This window comes from Cydia amplana, chromosome Z (genome assembly GCF_948474715.1).
Source record: "Cydia amplana chromosome Z, ilCydAmpl1.1, whole genome shotgun sequence".
Taxonomy (NCBI): domain Eukaryota; kingdom Metazoa; phylum Arthropoda; class Insecta; order Lepidoptera; family Tortricidae; genus Cydia; species Cydia amplana.
The window spans coordinates 23,921,754-23,934,582 of NC_086096.1; the positions used below are offsets into that span (position 1 = coordinate 23,921,754).

Sequence of the window (12,829 nt, forward strand, 5' to 3'; positions counted from 1 at the left end):
AGCCTTCACAATCTCTACAGTCTCTACACCTTACAATTTAGTCAAATATGTGGCTTGGGTAAAAGTTCGCTATTTTCTTGGAACGCATAGGTACATATTTACCAAAATAGTTTTCGATTTGGCGCACAAGACTTATAATATTTTTTTTGCGTTTTCTTATTATACTCTGGCAAAGCGCGCGACCTTGTCAGTAGAAAAAAGAGGCAGATTTCCCAGAAAATTGGGGTGTTTTAGGGTGTCTTATAATTACGTTATTTTGTCGTGTGGCGAATCACATAAATAAATATTATATGTAGGACAATTTAACACAGGTCGACCTACACCTACACCCCTAAGTTTTATTTATGTAAAATCTATAGTTGAAATAAAATAAAATGGAACTAAAAAAAATCCATAGGTACTAAATTTTTGCCATGATTATAACCATTTTACGCTAAAAATGGCGCCCTCAATAGTATTCTACAATTTCTTGCCGGACTATACTGGCCATAATTGTGCCAAATGAAATAAGCGGTAAGTATACTTAATTTGTACGGGAGCTCTTAATTACATGTGGTGACCTCGATTATCTTATGTGCGTCGTCTAGTAGTTGAGGTGGTCTGTGGATATAAGTATAGTAGATTAGATTGTTAACCAAGGGAGGAATGATGCCTTTCACCCGAGTTCGTTTTTAAACATAATTTTTATAGCATTTCATGAGTGTACTTTCAAATAACAATTTAGATAAAAGTAACGTTATTTATGGAATGGGGAGTTAAATATCAGAATGGCAATTGTACATATAACAAATCCATTTAAAACCAAATTTCAATTTCTTATCGCAAATAAATTAAAAAATCGTAGTTGGAAACTAAAATGCTCTAGTGCAGAAACTAGTGCAGTAAAATATATGTTCTACTGTTACTGAAAAAACTTGTTTGCCAGTCTAAATTACGTAAGTAGGTACCTTGAACTGCATTTATCGACCCGTAACTCCAAACCTGCTAAGCTCTTCTTATTTAATGCTTCAATTTATTTTCGAATAATATCAATTTATGTACTTTGTAGGAAATAAATATAGGTATAAATAGGTATAATCTATAATAATAATAAACGCGTCCGGCAATAATAATTAGTAGGTACAGGTCATTTTTTATGTTTACCTATGGATATAAATAATATTGCTGAGGTCATACCTACTCATACCCGTGCATACAAATCGACGTTTTGTTACCTACCTTCTACAGGCCTAACTAACTAAAAATAACCAACCAATAAAAGTTGACGCAAGAATATCTTTGTCTGTGGTCAGCTCAGATTAATCGAGTGGCAGTTATTTTTTATAAATATTGTATAAACAATAACTTAATAACTTAATCCCCTCCCCGTGCAAACTCCGACCGCATCGTATTGGCTCAAATAAAATAGGCTGAGGGTGTAAGAATGAAACACACGTATCTGCTCATACATCTGTCTCGTTCACTCAAGAAAACTCGTCGCCTACGAATGTAGAATACAATATCGATGTTTGGGGCATAAAAATTGACAGTTTTTTTGTTCAGTGTATTGCACGGAGCGCGGAGCAGCGGTCACACCGCTCCCGGCCACCGAAACGAAGGGTTGTCCCAAAAAGTGTTTACTCTTAATACAATCATTCTTTACCGTTACATTTACGCGACATTAAGACTTCGTAGTGAATCCAATGTTACAAGTTTTATATAGTGCCTTGTGTTTTTGACGAAATCCGAGACTGTGAGACAGGTATGATATGAATAACATTTTAAATATTTTTTTGTAAATAGAATTATGTACTTTCTTTACCTCATGCTCATTTTACTTTAATATATGTAGGTATTTTTAGAAATATAAGAAATAAATGATTTACTTTTTTTGGGTTAAACCTACCTACATATTTTGTTCATAAATACATGAGAACATCAAAACAAAATTAACGCAAATCAAATTAATATAAATATTAAGTTATCTCCAGTCTGTTTATTTCATCAATATTAAATAACAATCTGGTCATCTTTAAGACTTGACCATCAGAATTTTAAATTTGTGGTTCAATTTATAACTGTACGTGTTACTTGTGTACTATGTACAAATTATATACATGTACTTATACAGGGTGTCCCAAGAAGTAGTGATATACTGAAGCTGGGAGGTAGAGGACCTAGAGGGCTATCTGAATCACCCCCATGTATGTTCTGCGATTTTTCGTATTTTCGGAGTTATGATTTTTTTAAATTTTTCACCTATCGCCGAGTACGATGAGCTTTTTATTTATGGTGACGTGAATTATTGCGGTAGATGCTTGATTTTTTTTTGTGTGCTAAGCTGATAGATAGGCTAATTCAGTATGGTAACATTTACTATCGTTAGATCTCTGAATGAAATTAAAAAAAAATTAAATGCCAAGAAAGATAAAATTACCCAGTATGTTTTATTTTTCTAAGCGCCCTTGAAGTTGTGAACAATAAAGTTGTGAAGTTGTGAACACAAAAAAAAATCATAACTCCGAAAATACGAAAAATCGCGGAACATACATGGGGGTGATTCAGATAGCCCTCTAGGTCCTCTACCTCCCAGCTTCAGTATATCACTACTTCTTGGGACATCCTATAGCCAACTCCATTCAAGGTACCATTAACAGTTGCACACTGCAATTTAAGTTTAACAACAGGTACCTACTTATGTATAGGCGTTAGTTTTCAAAACACAGGCCCCATTATTTAAAAACCACTATCGTTACCATTTGAAGCCAAATAAGAGCGTCATATATTTGTCAGACAGTTATTATCTAATGAGACTCACCAATAAGTATTACACAGACTGTGTTTAAGCGCGGCATCGGCAGTTTGGTTTCATTAAGGATGACTCACGCAGCTCACGCTAGACCGGGCCGGACTCGGGCCGAGTCGTCCGACATGTCATTTTCTATGACGGGTGATCGGTGATCACGTGGTGCTTTCCATAGAAAACGAAGCGCCGTAAGCTCCGGCCCGGCCCCGGTCCGGTCTAGCGTGAGTCATCCTTTATTATAAGCAAGGATGCCTCATCAGCAGAACGCAATCAAGCTTACCTACGCTATAAAACATAACGCTCACGGGAAAATGAATAATATATTCTCACGCATCCATTGTATATTGTATCTATACCTACCCTACCGATAATATGTATGGTATAGTATTTATTTTTATAGATTATGTGACCTTTTAACATATAAGGCAAATGTTTACTAAATAAACACCTACGGTATTTAAAAAATACGAATTTCTAAATGAATACTTTTCGAAATGAACTTGCATTCATACTTCAAGGTGTTTTTTTATATTTATATTTAGATAAATATACATTGGACTTTCTTTGTCTTTCAAGTATTTTATAAAATAATCTCAATATACTTAACGTTTTGAATGAAATAGCTCGATATTCGCAGCATATTATTAAAATTTTATGTAAGTCTATATTTATGTTAATTAGTCAGTACATGTCAGTACGAACCAAACCTAGTGCATTAGAAGCTAAAGATTTCATTTTCTTGTGGTTTCAAACAGTAAAATATAATAATATAATAATAATAATAATATCTTTATTTAAAAAACATAGTCAACATAAAAATGTATAGTATAGAAAAAATGAATAGGTACTGAACGATGGACAATTTCTGTTTTTTTATTATTTTAATTTAAATATAGTGCGAGTTGGGGTAGGTTGAGAAGGTTGAGGTAGAAGCCGCACGGCATCAGCGCGGTAGTAACGGTGGTGTTGTTGCAGGCATGCTGAGCTGCGCGCCGCCCGCCGGCATGCCGCCCGCCCACGCCCCGCACGCGCAACCATGGGCCGCCCTGCTGCAACCACCTCCTATCGTGGTACGTAGCTTAATACATACTCGATTTGAACCCTTTACTTTTGCCGTATTGATTAAATGTGTGACTTAATGACTTTATACTTTTCAACTTTACCCACAACATCAAAATGTTTGTTACAGAAATCTGAACCTATGGAAGATGGTAGTTTCTCGAAGGAACAGACGAGCGGTTTCTATTCTGACGGTTTCCACAGTGCGTCCCCGTCTTCAAGCAAGGATTCGAACGGGCACTCTCCTCGCAGTGTCGGCAGCGGCGGCGAACCTTTGCCGTTTTATGATAACATGCCTCTGAGAGCTAAAGCTAATCTCGGTATGCATTTAGAATCCTATCGTAGCGGAGTTCCCTACAGCTTGCTTACGCCTCCCGGTTTCGAAACCCGAAAAGCTGAAGGACGTGATGCTTCGCCAGGATATTCGTCTCAATATTCGCCAAGAAGTCTCGCGCCGCCGACGCACGTGTCGACGCCTCTAATGCGTGCCGACGCCACGCCGCCAAAATCTCCGCCCGAAACACCGTCGTCTCCCGACGGAGAACAGGAGCATAAGTCATTCGAGCGTTTCCATGACTCCGGGTTCGACGGCGCGCCGCAAGGCATGAAACATGATGGCGACGATGGCCGGGAGGGTTCCGGTTTAGAAGAAGATTTTGATGAAGAGCCTGGACTTCGGGTGCCCGCTGTAAACTCTCACGGAAAAGTTAAAACATTCAAATGCAAACAATGTGAGTTTGTTGCGGTAACCAAACTCAGTTTCTGGGAACATAGTAAAGAGCATATCAAACCAGAAAAAATGCTATGTTGCAGAAAATGTCCGTTTGTGACTGAGTACAAACATCACCTGGAATACCACATGAGAAACCACCTTGGTTCGAAGCCATTCCAATGCAGTCAATGTTCATATTCGTGCGTTAACAAGTCCATGCTCAACTCCCATCTCAAGTCACATTCGAATGTATACCAGTACAGATGCGCTGATTGTAATTACGCTACCAAATATTGTCATTCTCTAAAACTACACTTGCGCAAGTATCAACACAATCCAGCTATGGTGTTAAACATGGACGGTACACCAAATCCTTTACCAATAATTGACGTGTACGGAACTCGTCGGGGACCGAAGCAAAAACCGATGTCGAAAATGTTTGATCAACAAGCTAGTATAAACAACAATAATCAACCTCCCTGTGTTCCTCAGTCACATTCTTTATTCGGAGGCGCTCATTTCCCTGTTAATCTGCCTTATTTACCTCCTCTTTTACCTCATTCTTTCTTATTTCCACCGAATAACAACTACGAACCAAGAACGTCGCCCAAATCAGCGGGCATCTCGCCGACTGAAAAGCGGCCGCCGTCACCACTTCCTTCAATCTTGCATCAACGTCTGTCTTACGGGGAGTCAAATTTGGATGTTCGAATGACAACCCCACCTGCTAGGTCTCCAGACGATTTACCGCAAACACCCACAATAGATCAAACCACCTCCACTTGTCAAAGTAACGACGCACTCGATCTCACTAATGCAAAAACAACCGAATGTGAATCGCCGCCGCCAGCTGAACAGCCGACGCCCGTTACTCCTACCACGGCTTTGAAAAACCGGAGAAAAGGGCGCGCTTTCAAACTGCAGCCTGCGGCGCTGCGGCTTCAGCACGAGGACGAGCGCCGCGCCGCGCCGCCCTCCGACTCCGAGTCGGACGCCTCGAACGACGCGGCGCCCGCGCCTGCGGCCGCGCGTGCCCCCGCCTACAGCTGCCACTACTGCGACATCACCTTCGGGGACCTCACAATGCACACTATCCACATGGGTTTTCATGGCTACAACGATCCCTTCATGTGCAACAAGTGCGGCGAGCGCAGCGCCGATCGTGTGGCATTTTTCATTCACTTAGGCCGCGCACAACACGCCTAAGAAATAGATTATATTATTTCCTCCTAGTCCACGATTTCATGTAACACTTGTAGTAATTAGATATACATATTTCAAATGATATATAAATTATTCTTAGTATTCTAATGAAGGTATTATGGGTTGTAAATTAATAGGAAATTTGTATAGATATAAAACCAAAGATAAATAATATACTTACGGATTTAAAATAAGTCAACGTGTAACATACATACAATTCTTATTTCTCATTATGTGAACTGGTACGACGATAAAGAACAGCTGTACCTAATCATTATACAACTCTTAACCTTATAAATGTTCCGTAAAATCTAAGTAGGTATTCATATGAATGTGCTTGCAATGGTAGGTAGGTAGTAGGCAAAATGAAAGTTAAGTTATGAAAGTAAGTATTACTCGTATATACCTACACGAATAGAGCATAGCTGTAGAGTTACGTGAAACCCTGTGTTAAAATATTTAGTTTAGGGTATAGATTTGAATTCGAGTAGAATCTAGAGTGACCAATTTGTAAACAAGACTGTAATCTTGGTTAAGTACAAAATGAAATAGCATTATTTTGAACGTGCATGTTTGAGGCATTTATTTTAACTTACATTTAAATGTGTATTAAATGTACATTCGCGGTAATGTTACCTATAGATCAGACGCACACAACTAGCGTTAGTAGTGATGCTCTGAAATACATGAGTGTAAAATATTTACCCAAGTACCTACATAATTTAATATTAATAACTTAATTATAGCTGCATGTACGGAAATTACCGTGACAAATTGTACCTATTTATATTAACCTAAAAAGAGTTTATTTAATTTATTTATCCTCATTAAGTTTATCTCGTGTAAAATGTGGTTAAAAACGGTAGCTGCGTAATGTCCAGTTTTACATTGTATGACAGTGTTGTGCATTGTATTAATTGTATATTATTAATATTATTACATAGGACAGCTTTCGCTTTAGAGTCACTAATGACATGTAATTATGACTTGATAATAAATGGATAGCTGTTGGTAGAACGCCCCGCGCCGCTCATGGGTCTGACGAGCGACGAGGGGAACGGAGCGACAGCGGGCGCGGATGAGTTGCTATCAATCCTACCTATATAATAATAATATTATTATGTATGCGATCCACGCATTTTTGTGTATATTTCACACGAATTTATTTGTTTTGTGTTGTATGGGAACTTTTGTTTGTGTGCCGAGAATATGTATTAATAAAATAAAAATGTTTTGTCGATGTTCTGGGTGTTATTAATTAATTATTAAAACTACAATTTATAGGTACCTACTAGGATTAAATAGTGTTATGACATTGCTTGTTATTTTTTAAACATTGTGTATGCTATTTATTGCTATGCTAAGAAATAAAATTACTTAAGGGTGAAGGATCTCGTATGCTCCAGATTTTTTTTAAATAATTGTGATACCTAAGTATGACTAGAAGTGTGCATGTAAGGCAAAGCACTATGCGCTAGCGCGAATTGACTGCACGGTGTGGATAATTATGTCATTTACTTTTAATTTAAAATACGGAACCCTAAAAAGGCGGCTCTTGGCAATTTTAAAGTTCAATTTATGTGTGTTATATGACTTTATTTCAAGACTAGGTATTTATTATTAGCAAACAGTAGAAAAGAGATTTTAAAACACTATTGTTCACTTAGGTAATCGTATAGATGATAAATGTTTCTTCTGCGATTTCCGATCGATTGTAATCAAAATCACTATTATAATACGTGTTATAATAAATGTGAATATTTGTTACTTAATCAGTAATCACGCAAAAACAGCTTAACGGATTTGATTGAAATTTAGCACACCTTTAGGTTAAGTAATTAGTTAATTGCCTTAGTTATTAGCTTATTAGGTAGGTATATTTTTTTCACAACTCCAGCTCGTAAAAGCTCTGTTGACACTTCACAAACTGGTGAGACCGTTGCATTTCATCCACAAGAGTGGCAATTAGATGCAAATTTTGAATTGTTTCCTCATGTTGGCTGGTGGAATTGACTTTTAATTTAAGTGATGATTTAGATATAAATAGTTAATATCATTTATTTGTGTTTGATATGTTGTGTATGTTTGTACTGGTAATTCCTCGCGTTAGTGTGGTGAAAAGTTTTGTGTTTCACTCGGTGGCAAAGTTTGTTTAACTCTCGTGCCTTGAAACCCTCGCAGCACTCACGATTCTATTAGCGAGCCACTCGCTACGCTCGTGGTTCAAATTTTGGGTCTTTCGCTTGTCCGGGTATCAATATTAGCACGAGGGGTTAAACAACAACTTTGCCCCCTTGTAAAACAAATAACTATTCCTGGCTAACTCAGATGAAGTTAACTCAGTCAGCTGCAGGAAAAATGTACAGCTCCCTCCCCCTCCCCCCTTTCCCCTACATAGGTTTGTATGCAAAGGTGCTAAGCGAATAGTATTGCTGACTGACTGTACATGCCAGCAGAGACCTGCAAATAGCCTTAGTTTTCGTGTAGAAAGATATAACAATAGAATAGGTACGGCGAGTCGCTATTTTCTAAAAATAACTTATTCTTTTGTTTCAATACATGATTGTTATTTATGAAGTGGCTATTTTTTACCAAACAATACAATTTTATGTCACCGTTACGGGTAAAAACTTCATATGAATATTCATAAAACCTGCGATGGGCTAAATGGTGTTACAAAATAAGCGAAGTGTTTCGTTTGAAAATGCGCGACGCGTCGGTGACATCGAGTCGCTTTTACGGAGGTTGCAATTGCTGCGAGTAAAGTTGCACCAGAGTTGCACAAGTAAGTCTTATTTTTGCGTAGGTTCATTTTTCTACTAAGAGGGTGCGCTGATATGTTTTATTGATGGACCTTATCTAATGGTCGCCGTTGCTTGCTTGCAAAATTTTGACCAGACATCGAGCTACATTCAAACATTATGGACGACTAGTAGTAGTATGTATGTGAAAGTCAACCCCCTGTTCAGAAGATAACCTAGGGTAGATCTAAAATATTTGCAGCCAATAGGTACTTGACCAAGACTTTTACAAAAAAAGTGCAGGTCATCATCATCATCTTCATCCTTATAGCGTTGTCCCGGCTGTTTTGCTACGGTTCATGAGACTCTGGGGTTCGCTTACCAACTAATTCCAAGAATTGGCGTAGACACTAGTTTTTACGAAAGTGACCTTCCAACAACCCAACTCAAAACCGTGAAGGTATGTCATAATGAAATTAATATCAAATACCTAATCAAGTTAGCTACCCCTTGTAGCTATGTTAAAATTAAAATGTGATGTGCTGTAAACTTCTAAATGACGATTACAATAAACCAGTTCAGAATCAGAATCAAGTATTTTATTCGTGATAAACTTAAAACTAAAATTACATACAAGAGTAGGTATAACTAAAAACTACAAATTCGTAATAATCTTCAATGACATTTCATTGGTCCTACGAACTAAAATAGTTATTTGTACAACAAGAGATCAAAGTTTGATATTTCTTCGAGTGCTTATTTTGAGTCCCGTGCAAGCGAAAGATTCTATAATAGATTCACGAGCGTAGCGAGTGAATCTAATTTAGAATCTTGAGCGTAGTAAGGGACTCAAAGCGCACGAGATGTAAATAACTTTGATCTCGTGTAGTACACAACATTTTTCACCTCAGCAGTGAGAACATATTAGAGAACCCGAAAAATGTATTCCTTCTTCATCACTTACCTCTATTCACTCATATTTTCTTAAGATATACCAACAATTAAATTTTCACCTCAGCAGCTCGAACAAGGGTACTTTGCTACTTAAAAACAGTGAGCAAAATCGCATTTTGCTCACTGAGTGAGACAAAATGACCAAAATGCGATTTTGCTCACTCAGTGAGCAAAATGCGATTTTGCTGAGTGAGACAAAATGAATGCGATTTTGCTCACTGTTTTTAAGTAGCAAAGTACCCTTGTTCGAGCTGCTGAGGTGAAAAGGAATTTAATAGTTCCTGGTTCAGTTAGTTACCTCTACGTTCGTCAAAAGGTTGGCAGCACCTTAGCGCTTTGATTTGAATGCTATACAGCCATTGTGCAGCATATATTTTAGCACCCACAAGGGAATCATAATTCTCTTTGGAAAAGAAATTGGAAATTTCTCAAGAAGCAATGTCTTTTAGCTCAAGTAAAAGATAACTGTCAAGTTAAGATTATTTACCAATGACCATTTAGTAGGTACTAAAAAATGGTAGATAGGTCCGCGACACACCTGCAGATAATTTTTATTAAGGCCACGTGATAATATTTAAAGTATGTACTTACAAATAGGAAAATTTGTTTAATAAACAGTGTAGATCGACACAATATCGTTATTCGTTTCCACAGAGCACTGACTAAGCGTAAGCAATTGACGCCTGACCGAAATCCAGCGGATGTTGCAGTTTTCACGTAAATAGATGGCAAATAAAAAACGTTTCAAAAGAATTCGGAGTAAGTTTTTGGAACAGCGACATCTGAGGAGAAGTTGTTCGTGTATAAGGTAATAACCTATATACTAATATGTGTATTTTAGGTTAACTAATAGGACACCTATACAGGATGCTACCTGTAACAGGAGCAATAAATTAAACTAAAGGCTGTGCTCCTCAAACTGATCAACATTTGTTCAGCAACTTTTAAAAATTATGAATCCTTTAGACTTCCTCTTTTTCATACAAAATAAATATTGCCTTCAATGTACGCTGACATCAGTGTGTTTGACGTTGCTTGTCACGCTTTAAACATAACAAAATTTGCAATACATTGCGTCTTAGAATAAACTTTAAAGCGTAATAAAAATCAAAACATGAGTTATTTTCAAAAGTTGCTGAACAAATGTTGGTCAGTTTGAGGAGTACAGCCTACAGTTTAATTTATTGCTCCTGTTACAGGAAGCACCCTGTATACTATGTATATTCCAGAATTCTGACAGTCGTGGGCGCGTGAGATCGCCGAGTCATCTTAATGTTTATAGGTACCTACCTTATTTTCCGCTATGGATATTGTTGAAAATATGTTGACACAATTGAATATATGTATTTCAACCACTACCATGCCCCTTCGTCCAATTTTTTTCGAATTGGTATATATGTAGTAGTTAGAGTCAAGCTATAAAAAATGGTACCTATGGAATTTATTTTTCGCTCCTAATTTTAATAATAATCAAAAATCAAATTAAATCAAACGGACATAGATATGGTTCATACATCAAATAATGTAAAAATAATTTCCAAAATGTCAATGTCCAGAGAGGAAAATAGGAACTACGTTTGTATGGAGAAGCAGTCGTCCTCCTTCCTCTTAAGCAGTGTTCTATTTAGTCCAATGCCTTCACTGCAGTTTTTACAGCTTACCTCCATTACCGTAAACCTCTAAAACGCACTTTCATTCCTGTCTTATAAAATAAACCAAAAAATATAGTTAGAACACTACTGCCCTAGAAGAATACATTTCAAACACGTATTCGAGTAATCTATGAATCGGTACCTCGTCGAATAATGCACACTTTTTTTGTCGGGATCGTGCGCGCGCAGGTGGTTACTTGGTGCGCAAAAAACTCGGGGACCTGCGTAAAATGCGATTTTACCCGCACAAAGTTAACCAGACACTTATATTTTAAGTATATCTTATGCAGTTACATTGCAATTAAATTGTATCTAATTCGTATAGTGTAGGTTATCTTATCAATCACTTAAACAAGTACCTAAGGCTAATTACTGACATGTAAGTAGACTGTTTTCTTACCTTTATCTGGTTAAACTAAATATAGAATATTGAATCAAAGAACCTAACTGGTAATAATATTGACACTATACAATTTAGATAAAGATTCCTATAATAAAATGTGTACTATTCATTTCCAAACTATTAACGTCGACACGGTTGAATTCCTTAAAATAGTCAAATATCAATTAAAAGATTCCGTGAAACCTTTTTAGACGTTTAGTTATTAATTGTAGATATATTACAAAAACGGCGCCTAGAAGTTTTTTAAGCATCCGTCAACAATCAATGGCTAATTTGTGATTTTTCACACACACCCAACTATTAAGAATGAAATTAAATTAAAAATATAATAATGGCACCATGTTAAAAAAATATGTTTTCAGAGTTAAGAGAATTTATAGTTTAAATATTATTAGATCTACCGTCTAAAGTTTATCTATTCTAACCATTAGAGGCATTAGAACATGAACTTTATGTAGGTATACCAAATACATTGTTTGTATATATAGGTATAGTCTCATGTAGGGGAGTTAGGGGACCATTGGGCAGTCGGGAGGTTCAGGAAACCCTTGTAAATCAGGATGATTTACAAGGGGGTGCCTATACCTATTTTAATATCTTTTTAAGCTCTGTATTGATTAATTTTATTTTATTATATCAATTAATCATAACATAGGTAGACATATAGGAAAGTTCTTAAAATGTATTTTTGATATGAGATTGCTTGGCATCCTAGAATATTAAAGTAGGTATAATTGTAGTGTGGCCTGAGCCGAGCGGGCGGCCACCCGTAGCCCGCAGATCTCTGAATAAATGAAACCCAAAGTTGATAAGAGGCGGGGTTCAACTAAGGCGGCACGCTCCGCTATACGTATGATTTTTTTCAAAACCTGCTCTTTTTTTCTCGGTCAGGACAGCTGTTGTTTGATGACCACTCATAGTGTTCAGTTTTTTCATTCCACTATTCGGTCGCCGATCACGTTGCTAAAAGAAACCACGGTAGAAAAGATTTTAAGCCATTCAAGTAGCAGATGGTAACAGTAACAGCCCAATTATCCGTTTCAGTTTCCAGACGTACCTAAGTCAGCAGTGAAAATATAAATAAAGTTAGGTTAGGTCAGTATAGTATAGTATCGGTGGACAGTTATTGGTAAAAGTCTTCTCTTCTTAGTAAAAAGACGTACAAAGCGCTGCGAAGGTACTCCTTATGCTTGTAATGTACATGATACTTACTAATAGCTCCCGTTTAGCCTATTTTGACAGAATGGTAACTACGGAACCCTAGAACCCTACCCTGAGCATGGCCCGACGTGCTCTTGGCCGATTTAATTTTTAAGTCTG

General features: G+C 37.1%; 2 protein-coding genes across 2 annotated transcripts in view; both read left to right on the forward strand.

Annotated features, from left to right (window-relative positions):
- The window catches only part of LOC134661306 (proteasome subunit beta type-6), a 265,514-nt gene that overhangs the window by 225,959 nt on the left and 26,726 nt on the right, over positions 1 to 12,829 (forward strand). The gene's annotated exons all lie outside the window — the stretch shown is intronic.
- On the forward strand, positions 1,411 to 6,375 carry LOC134661281 (protein hunchback). Its single transcript, XM_063517272.1, has 3 exons — positions 1,411 to 1,741; positions 3,761 to 3,855; positions 3,975 to 6,375. Exons 2-3 carry the CDS (start codon positions 3,763 to 3,765, stop codon positions 5,760 to 5,762), a joined length of 1,881 nt encoding a protein of 626 aa, XP_063373342.1. The 5' UTR covers positions 1,411 to 1,741; positions 3,761 to 3,762; the 3' UTR covers positions 5,763 to 6,375.

Excerpts from the sequence above, each read along its gene's own strand:
- LOC134661281 (XM_063517272.1), top strand. The coding sequence starts at position 3,763 with ATGCTGAGCTGCGCGCCGCCCGCCGGCATGCCGCCCGCCCACGCCCCG. Across the intron at positions 3,856-3,974 it reads TGCAACCACCTCCTATCGTG|AAATCTGAACCTATGGAAGA; the intron begins GTACGTAGCTTA and ends TGTTTGTTACAG.